The sequence below is a fragment of the Jaculus jaculus genome, chromosome 9 (assembly GCF_020740685.1).
Source record: "Jaculus jaculus isolate mJacJac1 chromosome 9, mJacJac1.mat.Y.cur, whole genome shotgun sequence".
NCBI lineage: Eukaryota > Metazoa > Chordata > Mammalia > Rodentia > Dipodidae > Jaculus > Jaculus jaculus.
In genome coordinates, this window is record NC_059110.1 from 118,545,412 (window position 1) to 118,567,651 (window position 22,240).

Below are 22,240 nucleotides of genomic sequence, written 5' to 3' on the forward strand. Positions count from 1 at the left end.
AAGGCCCTGGTAACCCTCTTGCTCCTAGCTATAGGTCCTTGGGGTTCATCTGTCTTTGTCTCCACTCTGGTGCCACAACTCACCAGGGCACTTCATAAAGCCCTGTGGCTCCATGAAGCCCCAAATGCTGCAGCAGGAGGTGGAGACATGCCACGAAGGACCCACCGCCGTCAGTGCTGACAGCCGACACACTTACCACATGGCGTGCATGTAGGTCGGCGGCAGTCGTGGGCTGCTGACCGGGGTGCAGTTATATGACCTCATGATCCTTTCTGCCAATAAAAAATTTCGAAAGAGACTCGCCACCAGCAGGTCCTGTCGGAAGAGCTTTTGGAACAGATCTGGGGGCAGATAAAAGGGAGTCTTGTAATCAGCACTGGATATGAGATACACACTTCTATGAAAATTATTATGAACAAGTTTAGACTAACACATCTGCGCATGTGCGCGGACACACACACACACACACACACACACACACACACACACACACACACAAACACACACACAGGCATGCACACATATAGACAAACACCAAAGACCCAACCAACCCAAACCAAAAGGATGAACTTTATAGTAGCAATTCTGGTTTCACCAAATAAGGTCAGTGCCAACTTCTGGGGAAAGCTAAGTTCTGAGCCTGGCTGATATGGAGAGCAAGGGCTGACAGGGCGCGTGCTGCCTGCCGTGGTTCTAAGTGTCGGGTCCACACTCGCTCACTGCACCCATGTTGCCATGCCCTGCCCTAACTGCTCCTCGCTGGAGAACTGCTGATACCAATGTCTCTCTGGGTCAGCATCCCTACGTGCCTGCCCTACCAGTTGCAGGGTCTCACCCCGAGGGAGCACGTTCCAGGCGATAGTGTCTGTGATGGCCGTGAAGATCCAGTTTAGCTCGCCCAGAGGAGTCCTCCTGTCATTCAGCCGGCCAGGAATTCTAGACAAGATGGTGTGTTTTCATTAGTGCGGTCATAGCTACTGAGACAGGAAACAGAGGCCCGAGACACGAGGACAGATGGCAATGAGGGGTGGGGAAAGGCTTAGAGCCGGAGGAGGAGAGGCAGGTGTGCAGCTGGGAGGGCCTCTTGGAGTCACTGACAACTGCAGAGCTCCTACACATCCCTGCCCAGGGTGTCAGGAAAGCGCCACAGGCTCACACCTTGGAGCTCAGCCTCTACCTTCCGCTTTCTCCTCCTCCACACCACTACACCCTCAGCTTCTCTGGCTGCCCCTGGGTGTGGAGACCACACACAGCTGGCCGTCCCCAGTACCACAAAGATAGCACAGGCCACTGACTGGACCTGCTGCCCAGGGGTCTGAACATCAGCCCAGTCCTTCTTTGCAAGCCCTCTCTGGGTTCCACTGCTTTGGAAGAGCCCTGTCAATCTGAGTGTGCTGAGGAAGGAGGTCCTACTCTGCATGGTCTACTTCCCCTGCAGTCACTCAAGAGCTGCTCCTGCACAGCCACAGCAGGCCCGAGCACAGGGCTTCGTGACTGGCCAAGGCCTTGCTTCTATCTCATGGAAGGGCAGATGACAAGCAAACAAACAAGAAAGCATGTGCGGAATGCAGTGGAGCATGGGACAGGGCGAGGGGGGAAGGAAGGCTGTACCGTGAACCAACCCAGGAACAGAGGCCTGGGTCCTAGATAGGGGTCATGGCTCTGTCTATGGCAAAAATGTGCCCCTCCAGCAGAGGGGATATAGTTAGTACAAAGCCCTAAGATGTGGGCACGTTTGTTTCTGCTCTATAGCAGGCTTAATTTTATCCACTAGGTAGCAAGTTTAATTACATGTGATGACAAACCCTATTTTCTCCCCGGAAGGAAAATGTTCACAGTAATTTGGTATAGAGACTTGAGTGTGATTCCTGCTATTTATAAGATTGAACAGATTAATAAGTCCCATTATAGTCACCAATGTGATGGTATTGTCTATATGACTAACACTCAAAGAGGCCAAGCCTCAGCAACAGAGAGGAATGGAGCCAGGTCAACTTCATATCATGACTGTTTATGTGTGCTCTTTCCACTACTGCCTTTTGATTGAGGGAAAAGCACTTTTTGTCAAGGAAGCTTAGTGATAGGACAAGAAAGACGAGAAAGTCGGCACAGCCCTGTAAAGCAGCACTATCACTCACACAATGTCAGGAATCCCAAGACAAACCAACAAAGCTTTCCAAGTGAAAGGGGACTCCAGCTTACCAGTGCATATACCAGTCAATTTTAATTGGCTGTGTGTGGGGATTGTTAAGGACCCTGCTGCTGACAAGGAATCAAGGTCTTTGGGGGAAGGAACTCTCAGGGCAGGTGACAAAGACTGCAGACCTCCCTCCTGCTGGGAAATGGGTCTCTTCTCACCTGCTCTCTCTGCAGCCTGGAGAGCCCACATGGGTCCCATCCCTTGGGTAGCCCTCCACTGGCTCCTTGTCCAGGACAGTAAGCAAAGCTTGTCCCTGTGCGCCCATGTGTGTGCAGCACACACCTCTCAGAGAAAACATTTCTTCATGCTCACAAAGTGCCCAGGAAGGCCTTTCACCAACAGTCTCTTGGTGGCTCCTGAGGCCAGAGCACATCAGGCCAGCTACGTGTGAGTAATGTGTTCTTGCCAATACCTGAGAAGAGGCAGGGGTGTCCCTGTGGACATGGAGCCCAGAGACACTTCCCTCTGGCTGAGGGTGAGAAGCATATGCTAAAAATCTTAACCCATTGGTTGACAGGCCATCCAGCAGATGCTATACCTGTCACAGCTTATGGGCACCATAGAATGGGCCACTTTCTTTATCAAAGCAGTGTGGTGTAAGAACAAAGGTCACCTCTCTACCTAGGGTTAGCCCAGAGCTGGGAGGAGCAAGGATGAGAAATGTTCTTTGAGGATCAAGACACCCTTGTCTGTCAGCTATTGATGCCCACCTTAAGTATGGGGGTTCCCCCAGCTATCCCTAGTTCAGTAGCTGACTAGAACTCACTGGAAGCTCTTACCTCGGTTAATTTACTACAGAGAATCTGATCAGATCAGTCAAGTAGCAACCACAAGACAGTGTGAAGAGCTTCACAGAGCATCTGTGTCCTCACTCCATGGAATCTGGGCATGCCACCTCTCAGGATTACCGTGACAGTACACACAGATACTGCCAACCAGGGTGGTCCTCAGGCCTCAATGACTGGACCTAATCAGGGTTCTAGCAGGTAAATGGGCAGCTGATGGTCAGCCCATGAAACCAAGCTCAGCCTCCAGTGAGACTGACACTGTGGGAGTCAAAGATGCCTACTTCAGGATGATTTTCCTCATATACTGAGCACCATCCTAGGGCTGCCAGTGTGGCCAGCTTCTAGCCTCACAAAAACACAGGTGACCTTGCAGATGCTGGAGACAAGAGCCAGATCTTCTCTTTGGGCAGGGTCAAATCCTCCCATACACACAGACTAACATAGCACCAGAGCACAAGCCTTCAATGTACAGATGGTCCTGGGCACAGACTACAGGGTCAGGAGAGCTTCCCATTGAGAGATGTTTCCAGTGCCAGTCAGCCTGCCAGCTTAGAGCACTACCAGCCATGCAAAGTCTGGCCCCTCCCAGGCCACAGCACTCACGGCAGGCTGTGATCCTCCACAGCAGCCTATGGGCAGCACACGGCTACTCCCTCACAGAGCATGGACAGTCCCGTCTCCTACCTCAGTGTGTTGCCTTCCAGCTGTCAGTTAATTCCAACCCAAAAAGTTATTGAGGAAATAACAGCAGATGCATTGAGACATGGAGTGCAGTTTCATTGTCACTGTGAAAAGTCAGAAACAGGCTATGTGACCAGCACATGACTGAATAAATCACAACCAGAATCACAGGAAGCAGCTACACGCTGCTCAACAACTGTTGGTGGGCATTTCAGTGGAGGGAAGTGGGTGCCATGTGGCCAGCATCACACAGAACATGCCACTTCCCGTCACTTCAGAAATGGTTTCACGTCCCCCCCTCCCCGTGCACCTGATGGGAAGCTGGGAGGCTGTCTGGATCCTCAGGCAGACAGACTGAGCGAGACTCAGAGGGTGCCAGGCAGCTGTAATATCACACCCAAGAATGCAGCCCACTCTGAAAGCTTCTGCCCCAAGGAATTCCATTAATAGGTACAGTAGCTCTTTTAAAAGTTAACTCCACAGTGCTAATCAAGGGTGAACTTTTATGTGAGAAGTATAAGAAGCTAAGCTTTAGGAACAGATCACCGGATTGAAAGACAAGAAGCCAAATTCCAGTCCCAGCTGTGCTGTGGCTGGGCAACTTCGGCATCCTGTGCCTCAGCTCTGAGTCACAAAGGCTAACCTTATGTGCAACACGGGACTAAAATAAAATGGGTCGCACTTGCACAGCAGACGCTGCCACCAGCCAGATACTTCCTTGGCAGGGGCACGCCGCCTCCTCAGCCTCCCTCCTGCTGCTGTCGGCACGAGGGTTTATTCCCATCTTTCCCCAGACATCAGGCTCCCCTGCAGCTTTCTGTTTCCTGCCAGGACTCATCTTCCTTGACTTCAACACTGAGTTCATCACTGGCGGCCGCCCACTGCTACAAAGCAGCAGCTCTTCAGCATTCGTTTCCCAGCATGTGATGACCTTACAAACTGATAGGTAACTTGAGGTAGAGCAGGGTGTCTGATGCCTGACAGCTGGCTCCTCCTGTGGCTGAGTCTCACTCATTACAGAAGTAGCCCTGCCTAGCTTGGTGAACCTGAAACCTGCCCTGGACCATGACTTGCTGGAGCTCCTATGTAACCCAGCTGGATCAATAACAAATTTGCCTATGGGATGCCTCTGGTACTCCTCAATGCTCTCGCCTGTGTTCTTTTTATTATTCACAACTGCTCCCCATGTTAATTTCCTGTGTAACTTCCCACAGGCAATGGCTTTCTTTTCTCGATATGTATCAATCTCCTTATAGTGCTAAGCACACCGCATCTCAGAGGCCCACAACCCTGAGTCATGCTTCTTCTACTTGAAAACAGCTGCCCTCACTCAGGCCCTGTGGCCAGAATCCTAACTTCATGGCAGCATGGGGTATGGACAGGGAAGGAGTGGGTTAAATGTCATCCTCCAGCTGTGTGTGCTGAGGAATGAGGCCTCACTTTTCTATGGGTACCCTGAAGCTCTTTGACTGAGAAAGTTGGGGGAACAGGGCCTGGCCTTGCTCAGGAGGTGGGCAGCTCTGCCTGGACCTGCACACACTGGGCTAAGTCTACATGGGATCCAGATTCTTCCTGACCTCTAGTGGGTGTTATTACCCATCAACCACCTATACTCCCAATGCCCAGCATCTGTGCTCCAGGGTAACTAATTGTGCAGGAGCTACATGGGAGACACGTGCCCTGCTTGTTCTCTCACTGGGCCCTCAGGTCTGTTCAGAACGTCCTTGCTTAGGGGCAGAGGTAAGTCCTTTCCTGGGGCTTCCTCCTATGCCTTGGCTTTCTTTGCTGTCTCCTAGAATGCCATGGACATCTGTTGTCTAGAATGCCATCACCTGACCTTGGAGCTCTGACAGCAAAGCTGAATTCTCCACCATGCCATGCTCATGCTTAGCACAAATGCCTTGTGCAATATGGGTGCTCATGTGTGTTTAATGAAACTGTGCAAATTGCTACTGAACAATCACAAAGCCATGTGCAGACAAAAACTTGAGGCCTCCTCAAAAGTGGTACAATTTCATTAAATTTTGATCAAAAAATTAGGACAGAGCCAAGAAGGCAACACAAGTGATCCGAGTCCCGTCATCTTTAACACTGAAAGTGCCATGGTGCCGGTCCCTGGGACCACCTCAGCATGCACACCACTGGAGTCTGAAATGAGCCAGGTGCCTGAGACCCTCAGAAAACAGCTGTAGCCATGAGGATCTCAGCAGGGCAGGGATTCTGGATGATTTTCAACGAATTTTGTTTTTAATTGCCATTTATGGGAAGCCTTCATACATATACACAACACACCACCCCCCCTTCCACCCCCTTTTCCCTCTTCCCATCCACGCAATTTCTCCTTCCCAACCAGTCCCTGTTCCATTTGGACATCATCTCCCCCTCCACTTTCATGCAGGCAGCAGCAGCTACTCTGAAGTTATGAATAGCACAGCCACGTTGTATCTGAAGACAGTATGTAAGCAGCCCCCGCTTTCCTTTGGTCTTCCATTTTTCTGCAATGGTCCCTGAGCCTTGGAGGGTGTGATACACATGGCTCAGTGCTGAATGCTCCACTGTCATTTCTACTCAGCATCTTCAGCTTTCAGTCTCCCCAGTGGTCACTGCCAACGGATGATTTTTAAATTCATTTTGCTTATCTGTGATTAATAATATGCTGAAAATACAACCCTTACATAACAAAGAAACATAAAACTTTTTTCCATAAGAGGGAGGTTAATGCAAGTGTTTCTGCAAAGGCAAAATATCTAAAAACTGCATTATTTTGCATATTTATAGCACAGATTAAACTCAATTAAGGTAGGGCACCCTTTACTTTCTAAATGGCTATTATGAGAGGGATGCTGTGGAGAATTTTGGACTACTTCATTTACTTAATGCAAATGAGTCATTCTTTGGAAATGCTTCCTGACAAAGATGACCGGAGGTGAACCAGACAATCTTCTCTTAAATCAATTCTTCTGAAAACCAAGGTCAATAGACAATGGCTACATCTTCAGTAAGGCAAGAGTTCTCAGTAAGCAGGCACAGTTCTCAGCCTGGGGCAGTAGAGGACTTGGAGCCATGGGAGGAAAGCATGCGTGTAAGTGAATGTGTGAAGGTAGGAATGTTACATTGTAACCACACACACAAGGGGTGCACACCCATGCCCACAGCCAGTGGAAAACCACATACTCAGTGTGCATGTCTCCAGTCATTATAACACTCCCCCCACACAGGGCGCACACCTCACATCCACAGTCAGGCTAGAACCACATACATATACACATACAGTGTGCACATCACACCCAGTCAGTGTAACACTACCCCCCCCCCCACAGTGTGCAGTGCGCACATTACATCCACAGTCAGCATAACAGTGTGCAACCATACCAAGAGTCAGGGTAAAACACACACCCATCCATGCACAGACACAATCAGTATAAACAGCAACACTATGGGGAAAAAATAGTGAAGAGCAGGGCTAATTCACTAGACAATGAGTGCTTTGGAGACTTATAAGCTAAACTTTTCTTAAGCCAAATTAAACTATATGTCTGTGGCTGGGTGTGGTGGCACACACCTTTAATCCCAGCACTCAGGAGGCAGAGGTAAGAGGATCGCCATGAGTTCGAGTCTACCCTGAGACTACAGAGTGAATTCCAGTTCAGCCTGGACTACAGAGACCCTACCTCAAAAAAAAAAAAAAAAAAAAAAAAAAAGTTTGTGACATTCCCCTCCCGTATCATCTTACTTACAGTGGTACACAACCCAATCACATTGATATTGCCCGAATTCCTTATGCATGATGCTACCATTCTAGCTATTCACAGACTAAATGGTTATGACCAAGGTCCATCCAAGGGGTCACAATACCTGTGGCTTGCAGACAGCTTACCCAGGGCAGCAGTGTGAGTGGTCTAAGACTGTAATGTCAATGGGGTGCTAGTCTGGGCCTAGACAAATGGCAGAAGAGGGAAAGAGCCAAGTAAGTCACATTTGCTCACCAGAGAGCACAACTCATTGGCCGTCACAGAAGTCAGCCAGTAACAATAAACCAAAGGCAGTCCTTCCAGAACCTCAAACAAGAAACAAAGGGAGGACCAGGTCAAACAGACCAGGAAGACCCTCCCCACTTCGTAAGCAGTGCAGATCCCTAAACCTTTCAGGAGTATGACGACCAACAGCAAAAGCGGGTTTTGACTCCAGTGTGTGGTGTGGTTGGACAAGAGTGGTATCTTCCAGGTCTCCACTAAGGCTATCACCTTTGGAAGCAGCATCTAAACTAGGGTAAGATGGTGGGCTCAGAAAAAATCCAAGGGGCAGTTCCCTCTCTCCCCAAAATGTCAGGGATGCATGGGTACAGCTGATAAACACCCAGAACCATGTAGGAGGATACAAAATAAACACAAATCAGTTGTCTTCCTATATGCTAACAACAAACACACAGAGGATGAAATCAGAGAATCGCTCCCATTCACAACTGCATCAAAAAAAAAGTACCTTGGAATAAACCTAACCAAGGAAGTGAAGGATCTCTACAATGAAAACTTTAAAACACTCAAGTGAGAAATTGCAGAAGACACTAGGAAATGGAAGGACATCCCTAGTTCTTGGATTGGAAGAATCAATATTGGGAAAATGGCAATCTTACCAAGAGCAATCTACACATTTAATGCAATCCCCATCAAAATTCCAATGGCATTCTTCAGACAAATGGAAAAAATAATCCAAATACTCATTTGGAAGCACACACAAAAAAAAATCTCGGATGTGTAAAACAATTTTGAGCAACAAAAAGAAGGCTGGTGGTATCATCATACTCGATTGTAACCTAGATTAGAGAACCACAGTAACTAAAACAGCATGGTACTGGCACAAAAACAGACATGTAGATCAATGGAACAGAATAGAGGACCCAGATGTAAGCCCAGATAGCTATAGCCACCTGATCTTCAACAAAAATGCCAAAAATACTCATTGGAGAAAAGATAGCCTCTTCAGCAGATGGTGCTGGGAAAACTGGATGTGTATCTGTAGAAGGATGAAAATAGATCCTTATCTCTCTCCATATATAAGAATTAAGTCCAAATGGATCAAAGACCTTAATATCAGATCTGAAACTGCTAGAAGAAAAAGTAGGGAAAACCCTTCAACATAGTGGTCTTGGCAAAGACATTCTGAATATAACCTCAATTGCTCAGTAAATAAAACCATGGATCAACTGCAGGGACCTCATGAAATTACAAATTTTGGTACAAAGCAAAGGACACTGTGAATAGAGCAAAGAGGCAACCTACAGAATGGGAGAAAATTTTTGCCAGCTATAAATCTGACAGAGGATTAAAACCTAGGATATATAAAAAAGTCAAAAAATTAAATAATAAGAAATCAAAAAACCCAATTAAAAAATGGGCTATGGAGCTAAGGAGAGAGTTCTCAAAAGAAATACAGATAGCATATAAACATCCAATAAAAAAAAAAAAAGTTCTACATCCCTAATCATCAGGGAAATGTAGATTAAAACTACATTGAAATTCCATCTCACTCCTGATTGGCTACCATCATGAAAACAAATGACCATAAATGCTGGCAAGGATGAGGAAAACGAGGAACGCTTCTACACTGTTGGTGGGAATGCAATTTGGTCCAGCCATTGTGGAAATTAGTGTGGAGATCTATCATGACTCAGCTATAGCACTTCTAGGCATATATCCTAAGGACTTGTCTCACTACCTTAGAGATACTTGCTCAACCATGTTTATTGCCACTTTATTCACCATAGCAAATAAATGGAACCAGCATAGATGTTCCTCAACTGATGAGTGGATAATGAAGTGGCACATTTACACAATGGAGTTCTACTCAGTGGTAACAAATAACGAAGTTATGAAATTTGCAGGAAAATGGATGGATCTGTAAAGTATTATACTCTGTGAGGTAATCCATGCCCAGAAAGCCAAAGGTTACACATTCCCTCTCATATGTGGATCCTAGCTACAAATGATTGGACTTCTATTTGAGTAGGAAGAAAACTCAGTAGCAGAGGCCAGTAAGCTAGAAAGGAGATATAAAGGGAATAGAAAGGGGAGGGGACTTAATAGGATAATATTGTATATATGTAAGTAGAAGAACAGATTAATGGGGGTGAAAAGGCCTAAGTGAGGTCAGAGAAAGAGATTGAATAAAGGAAAGGTGGAGGGAGGGCTAATGAAAATCTAAAAGGATATAAATAAATCATATGGAAACCTATTTTTCTGGACAATGAAACATTCAGAAGCAATAGACTGTTACTAGAAAATTTTCAGTAACAGGGATGGGATACCTTCCAGTGAGTTATTGACCAGGGAGGTCACGGATACCCGCAAAACATTGCTGAGGCCCTTGGTTTCCCACCAGGAACAGATGGTAAGACCCTATTGCTGAAGACTCTACATATTTGGGCTTCAAGGCCACTGAGAAATCCTGTTGGAACTAAGCTGAGAAACTCCTCCATGTAGACCTGCTGACAGAAAGCCTGAAGAAGCCATTCTGCATACAGCTCAATTGGAGAGAGAGAAATAACCAGTGAAGATACTCAACAGTGGTCACTGCAAGCCTTACATTTGGCTGCCAGGCCAAATGAAACAATGGGTGCAATAGTGGCATGTCTGTTTTGGAAGAAACCAACCACCCTCTATTTGGACTGGAGGCCTGCTCCATGGAAGGGAATACATCCCTGATAATGAAAACCTGCAACAGGAGTAGTCATGAGTCCTAGGAGTGTAATGTCTGCTGCTGTCTGACTAAATGTATATACCATGCTCACCAAACTGCCCAATAAGCACTTCTCTTAATGTTTATACCCATATATTAATGCTACTCTCACTTTTGGTAGAGATTCTTCTCTGTTCATAGGGTGGTGACCTTGGGATGACTCAGAAATCACCATAGTACAGAGAAATGACAGAGTGCTCAGCACTGAAATATCTCAATCACATCTTCCAAGACTCAGGGTACATTGTGGAAGAGGTGGCAGAAAGAATGTAAGAGCCAAAGGAAGGGTATGACTCCTTACAATGTGTTTCTCCAGACACAAAATGGCCTGGATATTCATGACCTCACTGTGCCTGACACTGCCTAAGACCATTATCATAATAGGAGGAAAAGATGATGACATCAAAATAAAAGAGAGACTGATTGAGAGGAGGTGGGGATACAATGGAGAGTAGAGTTTCAAAGGGGAAAATGAGGGAAGGGAGGGAATTACCATGGGATATTGTTTACAATTACGGAAGCTGTGAATAAAAAAAAGAATAGAAAGAAAGCAGTCAGGGATGGAGCACTTCTTTCTCAGCCTTGGTCCAGGTCCGTCAGCTTCCTGACCCCAGTGCGGCCTGCCCAGGCTCTGGAGAGGCTCTGCTGTGCCAGTGTCGCCCCTCGGCTCTTCAGCCTCTTCTAGACTTCTGGAGTCATTTTCTCATTTTCTTGGTGGCTATGCATTAAACAGAAGAGGGATTCCTCCTGTACACAGACATGTCTTCTCACTTTATCATGTCCACATTGAGCCTACCTTTTGAGACCAGACATCTGGATGCAGAAGACTTCTTGATACATTCTCTGCTCAACAGACCTTTCTCCTCATGCGGGAGGAGTCACACAGACCTGATTTGGGTTGTCTAACTCTGCCTGTCCAGGCTGTGTGACACTGGGCAAGTTAATTAAACCTCCCTGACACACATAGTCTCTTTGTCTATAGAATGAAGAAACTCTGATAGAAGCCCATAGGGAGATAGAAAGGTAGAATGGAGTTTGCCATGGAGCCTGGTCATAGTGAAGGCTCAGTCAATATAGCTGTGAGAATGCATCTGTTACAAAACACCTCATGGATTTTAAAGTAAATGAAATCAAAATGTTGGAATTGGTCAAATAAATGAGACTTCTAGATTTAGTATAACAAATGTGATTATCTTGGAGCAATTTAAATTAAAACTGGCCTTAAAAAATACCTGTGAACTGTGTTTCAGATGAACTTAAAATCAAAATCTGACTTGTATTTTATAAGTCAGAAAGGCTGTGGCTGACCCCTGCTCCCAGGTCAGCTGTGTGGGCTTAACATACCTCACTCACCTCCCTCCACCCTCTTCTGCAGATCATCCCTGCATTGGATTCCAGCCCAAGATGAGGCCCTCTGGGCCAGATGCTCCTGCCAGGTCACCCTTCACAGAGGCCTTCCGTGGATGTTCCACCAGACAAGCATCAGCCATTGCATTGGGTCATGTGCACTCCTGCAATTCTGCATTTTCCTTAGGTGTGCTTTGGCGCAACTTCCCCGACTGGAAAGGAAACAATGAGAGCAAGGACGGAAAGGGTCTTGCTTCTGCTCAGAACCTGCACCTAGCATATACCTATTGAACAACACAGGGATGAGTGGTGACCCAGGACACAAAGGCAGGGTTGTACATCACTGATGCTCGGAGCAATGACATTTCCTTATGAGACCGTGTCTTTTCTGTGCCAAACCAGAGCACAGAGCTTCTCTCCAGAGGCCAAATGCATGATGGGCAGAGCCACAGTCTAGGCGCAGTGAGTAAGAGGAACAGACTCAGCTGTTTTGAATGACCTCATGAGCTCATGACCTTGTGCCTCCTCCTCCAGAAATGTAAAATAGGGAGGGTGTCAGTAGCATGCATGGGAGTGCATAGGGGCTGCAATGCTGACACACCTCAACTTCCAGAGGGCTGAAAGGCCAACATCTGTGCCTACAGGAATGATGAGGACAGGTTGCTATGCTGTGTGGGAAACAGTGATTTCAGGCAGTGCTTCTTAGCATTTCAGGGTATCTTTATACCCTGGCAGCAACAGAGCCATACAGAAAAGAGACTCTTAGGGGGATGGAACTTGAGTAATAACCTCTTGAGAGATGGTGAACAGACTAAGGGAGGAATGTGTGTGCTGATCAGGGGAAGCCTGGTTCTCCTGCCCTGTGAGTTGTAGGGAAAGGAAACAGCCACACGCAGAGCTGACTCCTATAAACAGCAAGTGATGTCACCAGAAAGGTTGAACAAAGTGACAGGTGAGGCACAAGCTCAACCCCACCAGGCCTCTTGCTCTTTCACCGCCTGGCAGCTGCCTTCAACTAGGAAAAGACGTCTTTGAGCATGCTGCGCGCCACCTCGCCATGAGGAGGGTGTCCATCCATTCATGCTCCCGGCACAGCTTCCATCCGATGTGGAGGATGAGCCTGCAAGCTGGGGAGAGCGGAAGTGCACGCTGCACAGGCTGATGTGTTGTGCTGCACTGCACTGTGCAGGTCTTTGTTTTGGTGACAAAGGCCAGCATTTTGGCATGACAGTGAAGGAAATGGAAGCTGTGTGCAGATACTCCAAATAGCAGCCTCTGAGGTCCTTTCTCTCTCTAAGAGTCATGGGTGATGCCATCCCAGCACTGGGCCGCTTTAGCACTTGCCTGTCAGGACAAGCCATGAAGCCTTGCAGGGTGGTATGTCAAGCACAGGACCCCTCACCTGCTCTTCAGATTGACTTTCAAGCATGTGAGTGAGAAATGCCGGGCACAAGCATCCTATTCCAGTGCCATGTGTTCCCGGGGCAATGCACATGGTGACTCTATGGACGACAGGTGGAGATCAGCTCTTGGCTATGTTACAGCACATTCACATTCTCGCCAGGTCTGCGGGTTTGTTTTTCTGACTCCACCTCTCCAGCTCCCAGTGCCCTGGCACTCAGTCACCAGCACCTGCCAATGTTGTACTTCAAGCAGCCAGTGGAGACGTACTTCTGAGTCAAGGCTGTAGCTTTTAAAGGCCACCTGTGAAAATCTAACCCATGTTATGACTCCACATGGACAAGAGTAAACTGTAACCATGGCTCACATTTGCGGACAGGAGTGTCACTTCTGCATGCAAGGGGCTTGTGTGCCTTCTGACAGCAAAACTGAGGGCAAGGTTGTGCAGCTGGCTGGCCACTGTGCCTCTGCTACAGAGACCGGACAGGTGGCCGCACCTCCATTCTCCCGGCTTTTAAAAGGTAGATGATGGGTTGGGAGATTACTCAGTGGTTAAAAGGACTTGCTTGGAAAGCCTGCCAGCCTGGGTTTAGTTCCCTAGTACCCACCTAATGCCAGATGCACAAAGTGGTGCATATATCTGGAGTCCAGTTGCAGCAGCAAGAGTCCTTGCATACTCACAACCATATTCTCGCTCTTAAATAAGTTAATAAGATATTAAAAATAAAGAAGTAAAAGGTAGATGGCAATGGCACCTGCCCTCAAACGGCCCTTGGAAGACTGGAAAGATGGTATCCAGAAAGCCCTGCATAGGACCTGCACATGGCTGTGCAAAGCACATGTTAGACCATGGTATGAAACCCCATTTGTAAGCCAGATAGGAGCCCAGCCTAGGGCCCAGGCTCTGAGTTTGCCACCCATACCCAGAGGCTGAGCAGCCCTGTGGCCTCTGAGGTAGCACCTGCCATGGGACTGCTCCCAGCATGGGCAGGTGGCTCTCCGGGATATGCGTTTCTACATCAGTGTTAATCACGAATAATGTTTGTACGCTTTGTGCCCTCGCTGACTGGAATACTAAGTAACAGCCTCAAAGAGCAGCTTCAGCAACTGTCAGAGTCCCTGGAGCTTTCTGAGCACCCTAATATTTCTAGCACTGTTTAAGTGCTTCATTACTGTGTTTCAGGGCTGAAAAATGCCCCTTAATTTCCAAGCATGGATCTTATTATTGCCACGCTCTCGAAGGATCTGAAATATAAACACACACAGTGGCATCAAGACACCTATTAATCAGGCCAAAGGTGAACACAGATAATTGGGGGAGGGGTCTCAAGGAAGGTTACCCTAACTTCCTTCTAGACACAACAGCTTAACAGGGAAACAAATGTCTTTCCTAGCTTTAAAGCCAGCTAGGTAACCACGTCCTCATGTGTGCACACACAGGCTGCAGGATTTTTCCTTCAACAGCAACAGCACATCTTGCACATCTGTAGCAGTGGCAAAGGCTGAGTGCGGGTTCACAGTGCTGTCTTGAGGCACTGTAGCTGGACTACAGCCACAGGCAGCTATTCACAACAGACATGGTGAGGTAACACAGTGATGTTCCAAAGCAGGTTATGATGGTGGGTTACCAGGTGTGTTGCCACATCACGGTTGGCCATGGTGGGTTAGTACAGTCTTTACTTATCAAGTCTCAAGCATAGAGTTCTTCCCTGCTGCAGTGATGCAATGTTACTCAGCATATATTTCTGACTGACTGGTGGCAGCAGGAGGTGTGGTGGTACCCAAACACTATGTAGCATGAGGAAGCCAGGTGGTAACAGCTACATCTGGGGCTGAGGTGCAACTTGGGGGCCAAACTCCTGCTTAGTATGTATGCGGCCTGTCTTCAATCCCTTGCATCAAGGGGAAAAGTAAACAAGACTTCTAAAGGCACAAACGTGGCCAACAGTGCCTCAGCTGGTCCTTGCCATGCAGTTGCCACTGCATACCTCAGTTTATGGTTCAGCAAAACAGCCAAGACTCCAAACCTGAAAGTATCCTGTCTGGGAGGGAGGCCTTGGCACACCAAGGGCAGCTAGTGCAGAAGGAGCTACAGGAGCACCAGGCAAGGATGGGTGTGCAGACGCTGCTCAGCAGTTGCAAGCAGCCAGCTTTAGAGGACCCACGAGCCCAGGGGGAGAGGTGCACCTGGTGCAGATGGAGACGGAGAGAGCCCCTTCCTGCTGTGGTCCCTCAGCGAGCCGCACAGGCTGTAGCTCTCTCATCTCTGTAGTCAGGCAGCACATAGATCCAGAGTTGCCCTTACCCTGAGAAAAAGGTATTCTCATGGACAAGAACTTCCCATTCGGTGAGCTATTTGAAAGAATAAAACTGTATGCGAAAATGTTGAGAATCCTTACAAGCCAGCAAAACTCAATAGCAGATCAAGTTAAAGCCCCACTATTGTGTGCTTGTGTACTGGGCAGGTTCCTATCACCTACTTATCCCGGCAAGCTGTTCGGGCAGTCATGGTCCTAGCTCATAGCCAGGCTTCCACAGGGACTATGTTGCTCCAGGGTTTCCTCTCCAGCCCCTTACTATTCCTGACTCTCTTCAGAATAGCAAGCTGCTTCAAAGTGGGTGGAACGAGACAGAGGAACTGAACCAACAGCCTGCCTCTGTCTTAAGACTGCAACTGAACTATTTACGCTACCACATACCTGGGGTCAGACATGAGCTCGGGATACCCGTGAGCATGCTTTCATGGTCTACATGTGAAGGCCACACAGTGCCAGGGAGAGATGTAGAAGGAGGTCAGCTCCATGACCACCAGGAGTTAGTGTAGGCCCTGGAGACTGAATGATGGATGCCTGGGCTTGGTTTTAATTCAAACAAGACTCGGAGAACCCAGAGCTTCACTGCTCTTAAAAGAATAGCCACAGAAAGCAGAGGCAAATGGCCACATCACCCAACCAATTACACAAACCTCACCCAGCAGCTACCCTGACAGCTCTGTCAATACTGTGCACACGTTTTTATTAAAATCTCTCAACTACTCAAAAATTTATATATTTTGAAATATTCCAGGGTTCTCGAACCATCAACTACTTATACATTTTTAAAAAGAAACATTCATGCTACTTGGGTGAGTAGGCAGAGCCTGTACTCCCTGGGGGTTTGGCCACAGACAGGAAGACAGCTGGGGCAAACACACATCCCACTGTACAGACCTGACCTGCCACTGCCACCTGGGACAGTCACTGCGTGGGTGAGGGCTTCAGAGGAGAGACACTGAGCTCCAAAGGTGTTTTACATGCTGGATGTGGCCCTGGGAGCTAACTGGCCCAGCCGGCACTGTGCTGTGGCATGCAGGAGTATGAACCTGTGCTTCCCTACCCCGCAGCTAGCAAGGGGACTGGGCTGGCTGGAGAACACTGTGCACATGGCAGAGCCTTCTCGCACTCCTGCTTCTAGAGAGGGGCCCTGGGTTCGTGTGTTGGGAGTGCAGTCCACTGGCAGGTTGGTGACCAGCACCCTGAGTATGTGAGGGAGACTCATCCTGAGCACCACAGCTGGTGCACTGATGTGGGCAGGAGGATGGAGGGGACACTGCACGTGGGAGCCCAGCTGGCTGCTGCTTCCAGGGTCGCCACCATGGCGGCACGCCAATGGGAGTGCTCAGCCTGCTGGGCAGGAGAGCAGCCCCACTCACACCACGTCCTGAGTTGACTTTCCCTTCACTCTCTAGGTGCTGTTTCCCTTCACCTTTCACGTCTTGGCTAAGGTTTGGATATAGCTTGTGTGTGCCCCAGAGAAGGTGTGTTAGTGGGGCAGGCTTGGGGATGTTCTCCCTCATGACAGAGCTCAGCTCACTCTCCTGCTGCTGTTTCTACCTGTTATGGCACAGGGGCTATCCAGCCTCTGCACATGCCATGACTCCCATCAGCTTCCTTCCATCAGCTGCTTTTGTCCTAGCAATGAAAAGGTAACTACAAAGCTGGGCGTGGTGGCACAAACCTTTAATCCAGCACTCGGGAGGCAAAGGTAGGAGGACTACTGTGAGGTCAAGGCCACCCTGAGACTACATAACGGATTCCAGGTCAGTCTGGACTGGAGTGAGACCCTACCTTGAAAAACCTAAAAAAAAAAAAAAAGAGCGCAGGTAAACATTCCATAGAATGCCCCCCCCCCCCCCCATCAGCTACCCTGCAAGAGAACACACACAAGACCAGTTGGGGGATAGTGGACCATGCAGAAGTGGAGTGCCACATGGATGAGGGGTACTTCTAGAAGTGGAAAATGCTAGCTATGATGGCACAGGGCTGACAGGAAGAGGAGGTGGCTGGCTTTCAATTGCCTGAAGCAGGATCATGTCAATCAGCCCATAGACCTGGATCCTCAGCACTTCTGCTGAAGTACCTCAAGCCATCACTCTTCCAAAGGTCTGCCTATGTTGAGGCACAGGCTATGGCATCAGAATTAGCATGTGTCCATGGAACCCAAGTACAGCAGACAAGGATTCCAAGCAGGCACGGCAGAGACTCCCAGATGAGCCGTCCAGCAGGCTCAAGCTCTGGACCCAAACAGAATGTGCTTTGAGAAGACATCCAGGTAATGGTAACAAAGCAAATGAAAATCATGGGACACTTCTTCTAAGAGTGCTTTCTGGACAAGCCTCCCTGGGAGCAAGCAAGACCCACCATCAGAGGTATGCTGTACCAGTTGTCCAGCTTCCTAACTGAAACCAAATCTTAAGGGATTTTAAGTGTAATTGGGAAAAACCTAAAACTTTATAGAAATATAATAGCATTTTCTTGCGAATGGCAGCAACTCTCAAGCGAGCCACGAAGGTAAAAATGCCCATCTCCTCAGAAACGACCTAGCAGCTATGGCGCCCATCTCCTCAGAAACGATCTAGCAGCTATGGCTGGGCAGCTTCCGGAGCTACGGCAGTGTAATTCTCAAGTTTGGGATTTGTCCTGGCATACAAATATAAATATGATTCAACCACTCACATCCAATTTAACCTTTGCCAAGCCATAAGAGACAGCAGCAATATGGCATTTCAAACTGCAAATGTTGATTTGTGTCTGTTTCAATTGAACTCAACTGAAATAGAAGGTACATTTGCTGGGCTGTATTCAGAGAGCCATGACTCAGACTTAAGTCAGCATGCCTTCAAATGCTACTAGTAAAAACTGAGGTGTCTAAAAAGACTTGTTCTTTGACCACTGGAAGCTGGAAGCTTTTTTTTTTTTTTTTTTTTAATCAAACAAACAAACATGCAAACCTCTTGAAGCCACTATTTTATTTTACATTTCACACCGGGCCCTGGCTACGGTTTCGTAAGTACCCATGGTGGAGCTCATGTGATGGGGATGGGTGCAGCTGCTGCAGAAGGGACATGTTCTTTCTTTGCCTGTTATCTATGGTGACTGCCCACATTGAGCTTCTAGAAAGTGCAGAGGGCACAGGTGTGTTTGTCATAGGGTTCATATATGGGAAGCAGTGCCAGAAAGTAGGCACCTTGGTACTGTTCACCTCCCACCAAGCCTGTGGGACAGTCAGTCTTCACTGGCCAGCTTTTTTGTTTTTGCCCAGTTTTAATAATGAATGAGAAGGGCCCACCCATTAGCCACAGAAGAAAAGCTACTTCCTCTCTCAGGTCCTGACTTTCATATTACAAGGAAAGAGAGACAGACAGACAAACAGACAGACAGAGAGAATGGACACACCAGAGTCTCTAGCCACTGCAAATGAACTCCAGAAGCATGCAGCACTTGTGCATCTAGCTTTGCGGGTATTGGGGAATCAAACCCGGGTTGTTAAGGCTGTGCAGGCAAGTGCCTTAACTGGGAAGCCATCTCTCCAGCACTTTTGTCTATTTTTTTTTTTAAGCAGGACTTCGGTTTTTGAATTTGGAGACATCATTATAGATACAAGTGTCCTCTGCCAGACAGGAGACAGGTTCAGGTGCTGTCCTCACATGGGGACGTAGACTTAGGCAGCGTGTAGTCTTTAGCCCAGGTGATGGGGAAGGAACTCAAAACTGAGGACTCACACAGGGTTCAAAGGAAACTCTGGAAGTAGTCAGAAAGAGGAAAAACAAAAACAAAACAAAAACAGGACACCTAAGAGAGATGGGAAAGAACTGTCAGCACAGTTTAAAGGGAGCACCTACATATAAATGCAAGCTAGACGAGTTCTTTTTGAGAAAGTACGTATGTGGCAAGATGTGGTCCAGGCAATGAGGTCTCCCTAGCTAGAGAACACAGGGTGCAAAACTCAGAAGACAGTGCAGCAACCAGAGAGCAGAGGGCCAGCGGCTCAATGAGAAGCCAGGGAACTCGTGCAGGATGTCCCACCCTGGCACAAGCAGGTCCCCATTTCTAACACACTTGTCCCTATGCTGCTTCTCAAGGAGCACTGTCTCATTTAGTATATGCCTGCGCTCTCTGCAGTATGGTGCCAGGGTGGCAGTAGCTGGGGCCTGCTCAATTCCAGAAGGGACGTGGGAGAGGGTTTGGGCCAGAGTCAAGGAATACCTGGGACACTACCTGGGGAGCACATCAACTGTCTCCCTCAGAGGGCAAACGGCAAGACTATCTGGGGTGTGCGTGAATCCTTGGCTACTGGCCCCACCAGCTCCATGACTCTGGTCCCACATGCGTGCATTTGAGAGCAGGACAGCTAAAGCAACCAGGAATGGGACAATGTGCTCATGCACAGTCAGTCATCCAAAGGTCCCAGCACCATTTGGGATCTGAGAAGAACTAGTAAGCACACGCAGCTGGATCACACATGCACACTACAGTATCACTCAAGGAAGAAGCGCAAGTGTGAATCACACCAAGTACTGAGCAGGGCAGGGCACTGGGCTCAGGGCACTGACAGCCTCAGCCTCTTCCTACTGTGTCTGTGCCAGGCCAAGTGGCCTTCATCTGGTTGAGGGGTAACTCATGAATACATTTTCCACTGGTTCTGAGGCTCCACGGGCTCAGCACCCCAGTCTAAGGACAACCCCAAGCTGCACTCTACTGCGAGGTCTCTGCAATCCTAACAACGTCTTCAAATCTCTGTAGCTGTGGGTTGACTCTGTTAAGATTAAGCTTCCATTTGCTTTGCTGGCACCCACTGATGTTGCCATCACCCACTGTGCTGTGAATGAGAACACCAAAAACACAGAAGCTGCGCATGAGGGCCAGAGACAGCCCCAGAGTCTATAAGGACACTACATGCGGTGAACGGTGTGCAAGGTTCTCAGTGCATTTTGCTGACTCTTAGACTCAGCTGTTTATGTATTTTGACAATTTTCCCCAAAATTAAATCACAAAGGAGAAAAGTTAAGAGTACACAGTGCTGTTCTCCCCCTCCTTTTCAAGTTTCCCTTTGCTATGCAGTGCATAGGATCACACTAGGGCCTTGTACATGCTAAGCATTTGCTCTGCTGCTGACGTACACACTAAGTGCACACGAGTCTCATCACGTGCTGTTCAGTGTGCTTTCAGACTCTTGGAATTTGCCACATCTGGAAATCACGTATTCTTACTTACCAATGGTGTGGAGCATAGCCCTGCACCTTCCCAGAGGCCACACCATGAGCATGCCACCACAGAAAGGTGCCACGGCCGATGGTCTTGACATAACACTCTTGAGCATTCTCCGCAAGTACAAGGGAGGTGCTCCTGGGGCGGGAGTTTTTCCTACATTCACTTAGGAGGGGAGAGAGAAGGAATACGGGCACTCCAGAACGAACTGTACATGCACCATTTCGTGCATCTGGCCTTATGAGGGTACTGGGGAGCACCTTTAACCCCTGAGCCGTCACCCCAATCCTCATAGGGAGGATGTTCTAAGTGGCCTTATTTCCCTCCTCCTTTTATGCATGTGGGCCTTGGCTATTTACACATACATGTTTGTACATCACAACTTGGAAAAGGACCATCTGGCAGGTGACTCTGTAAGATGTGGGGTTCAGAGCACAAAGCTTCGCAAAACCCTCCAACTTCTCTTCAGTGCTGAGGCAGGGTGAGTTGAGAGGACCCACAATGCAGATGGCCTTTAACCTCATGGATGCTTCTTCAGAACCGGAGCGCAGGTCACGCTGCTCAGTGAGCCTGCCAGGACTTGGGCAAGAGATGAAGGCAGGCATCTCATGTGGCATCCTTGGCTCGGCTCCAGCAATGGGTCTGTCTGTCTTAGACAGTAAAATGTCTGGGGCCAAAAGTTAAACAGTAAAGGGCAAGTTCAAATTTATAGGGATGAGGTCAGAGTGAAGTTATGATGGCTGTTTCAGCCAGGGAAGTAGAGATGGTCTGGGCGGATAGCACCGTGCTCTGCGTTGGCTCAGTCTACAGTATTTTTAAACATTCAAAAGAATCTCCCTTTTCATCATTTCCCTTTTAATATGGCCCTGTGTTAGTTCCCTCCTACACTAAGCACCAGTGTGACCACTACAAACAGAGCCTTAATCAGAGAACAAAAGGACAGAGCCACATGAAACGGGAACATCCTGAAGACGCTGATAGAAGGCACTTCTGAGAACCAGGAATGGGAAAAGAGAACCGTCAGATCCAGAAAGCCACCAGGGCTTCAAAATCTTACTTACTTTTCTATCAAATCCAGTGTGACTCCAGGTACCAGACTAACACACTTCTGCATGCAAAACCTGCGGAGAGAGGAGAGAACATGAGTGGGACAAGTGGACACTAAGCACAAAAACAGGGCTCCTGGGAGCAAGAGTGGAAACTCGAGGTGGGAAGTCAAGGTGTCCACAAAGACAAACATGAACAGTCTCAAGCCCTGACAAACCTCACTGGCAGCTGTCAAAGGCAAGACCAAGCTGCCCAGGAGTCTTCGTGGAAAAGAAAGAAGCTGCATAGTCAGGAGCCGGGTCTCTGGACAGGAGCACCGAGAAGCAACCTAGAGCCAGGTCTCCATGCTAAATACTGCTGGGGCGGACTGGAGTTTTCTTTCCTCCCTTCTTATGAAAGCGAGCTGGGGAGTGTGGGGAGTGGGCGCATGCCTTCAAGGCACACAATGACATGGCAAGAAGACCAAGGGACACAAACTCAATTGTATCACTTTAATCATCACAGTCATGGGAGTC

At 48.2% G+C, this 22,240-nt stretch overlaps 1 protein-coding gene across 4 annotated transcripts in view; it reads right to left on the reverse strand.

Moving 5' to 3' along the window:
* The window catches only part of Rptor (regulatory associated protein of MTOR complex 1), a 351,571-nt gene that overhangs the window by 116,595 nt on the left and 212,736 nt on the right, over positions 1-22,240 (reverse strand). For all 4 annotated transcript variants that reach the window (XM_045159731.1, XM_004655257.2, XR_006638996.1 and 1 more), the window contains exons 7-9: positions 21,740-21,799; positions 836-936; positions 197-341 (exon numbers count right to left, since the gene is read on the reverse strand). In XM_045159731.1, the coding sequence (XP_045015666.1) occupies positions 197-341; positions 836-936; positions 21,740-21,799 (306 nt within the window). The remainder of the gene's footprint in view (positions 1-196; positions 342-835; positions 937-21,739; positions 21,800-22,240) is intronic.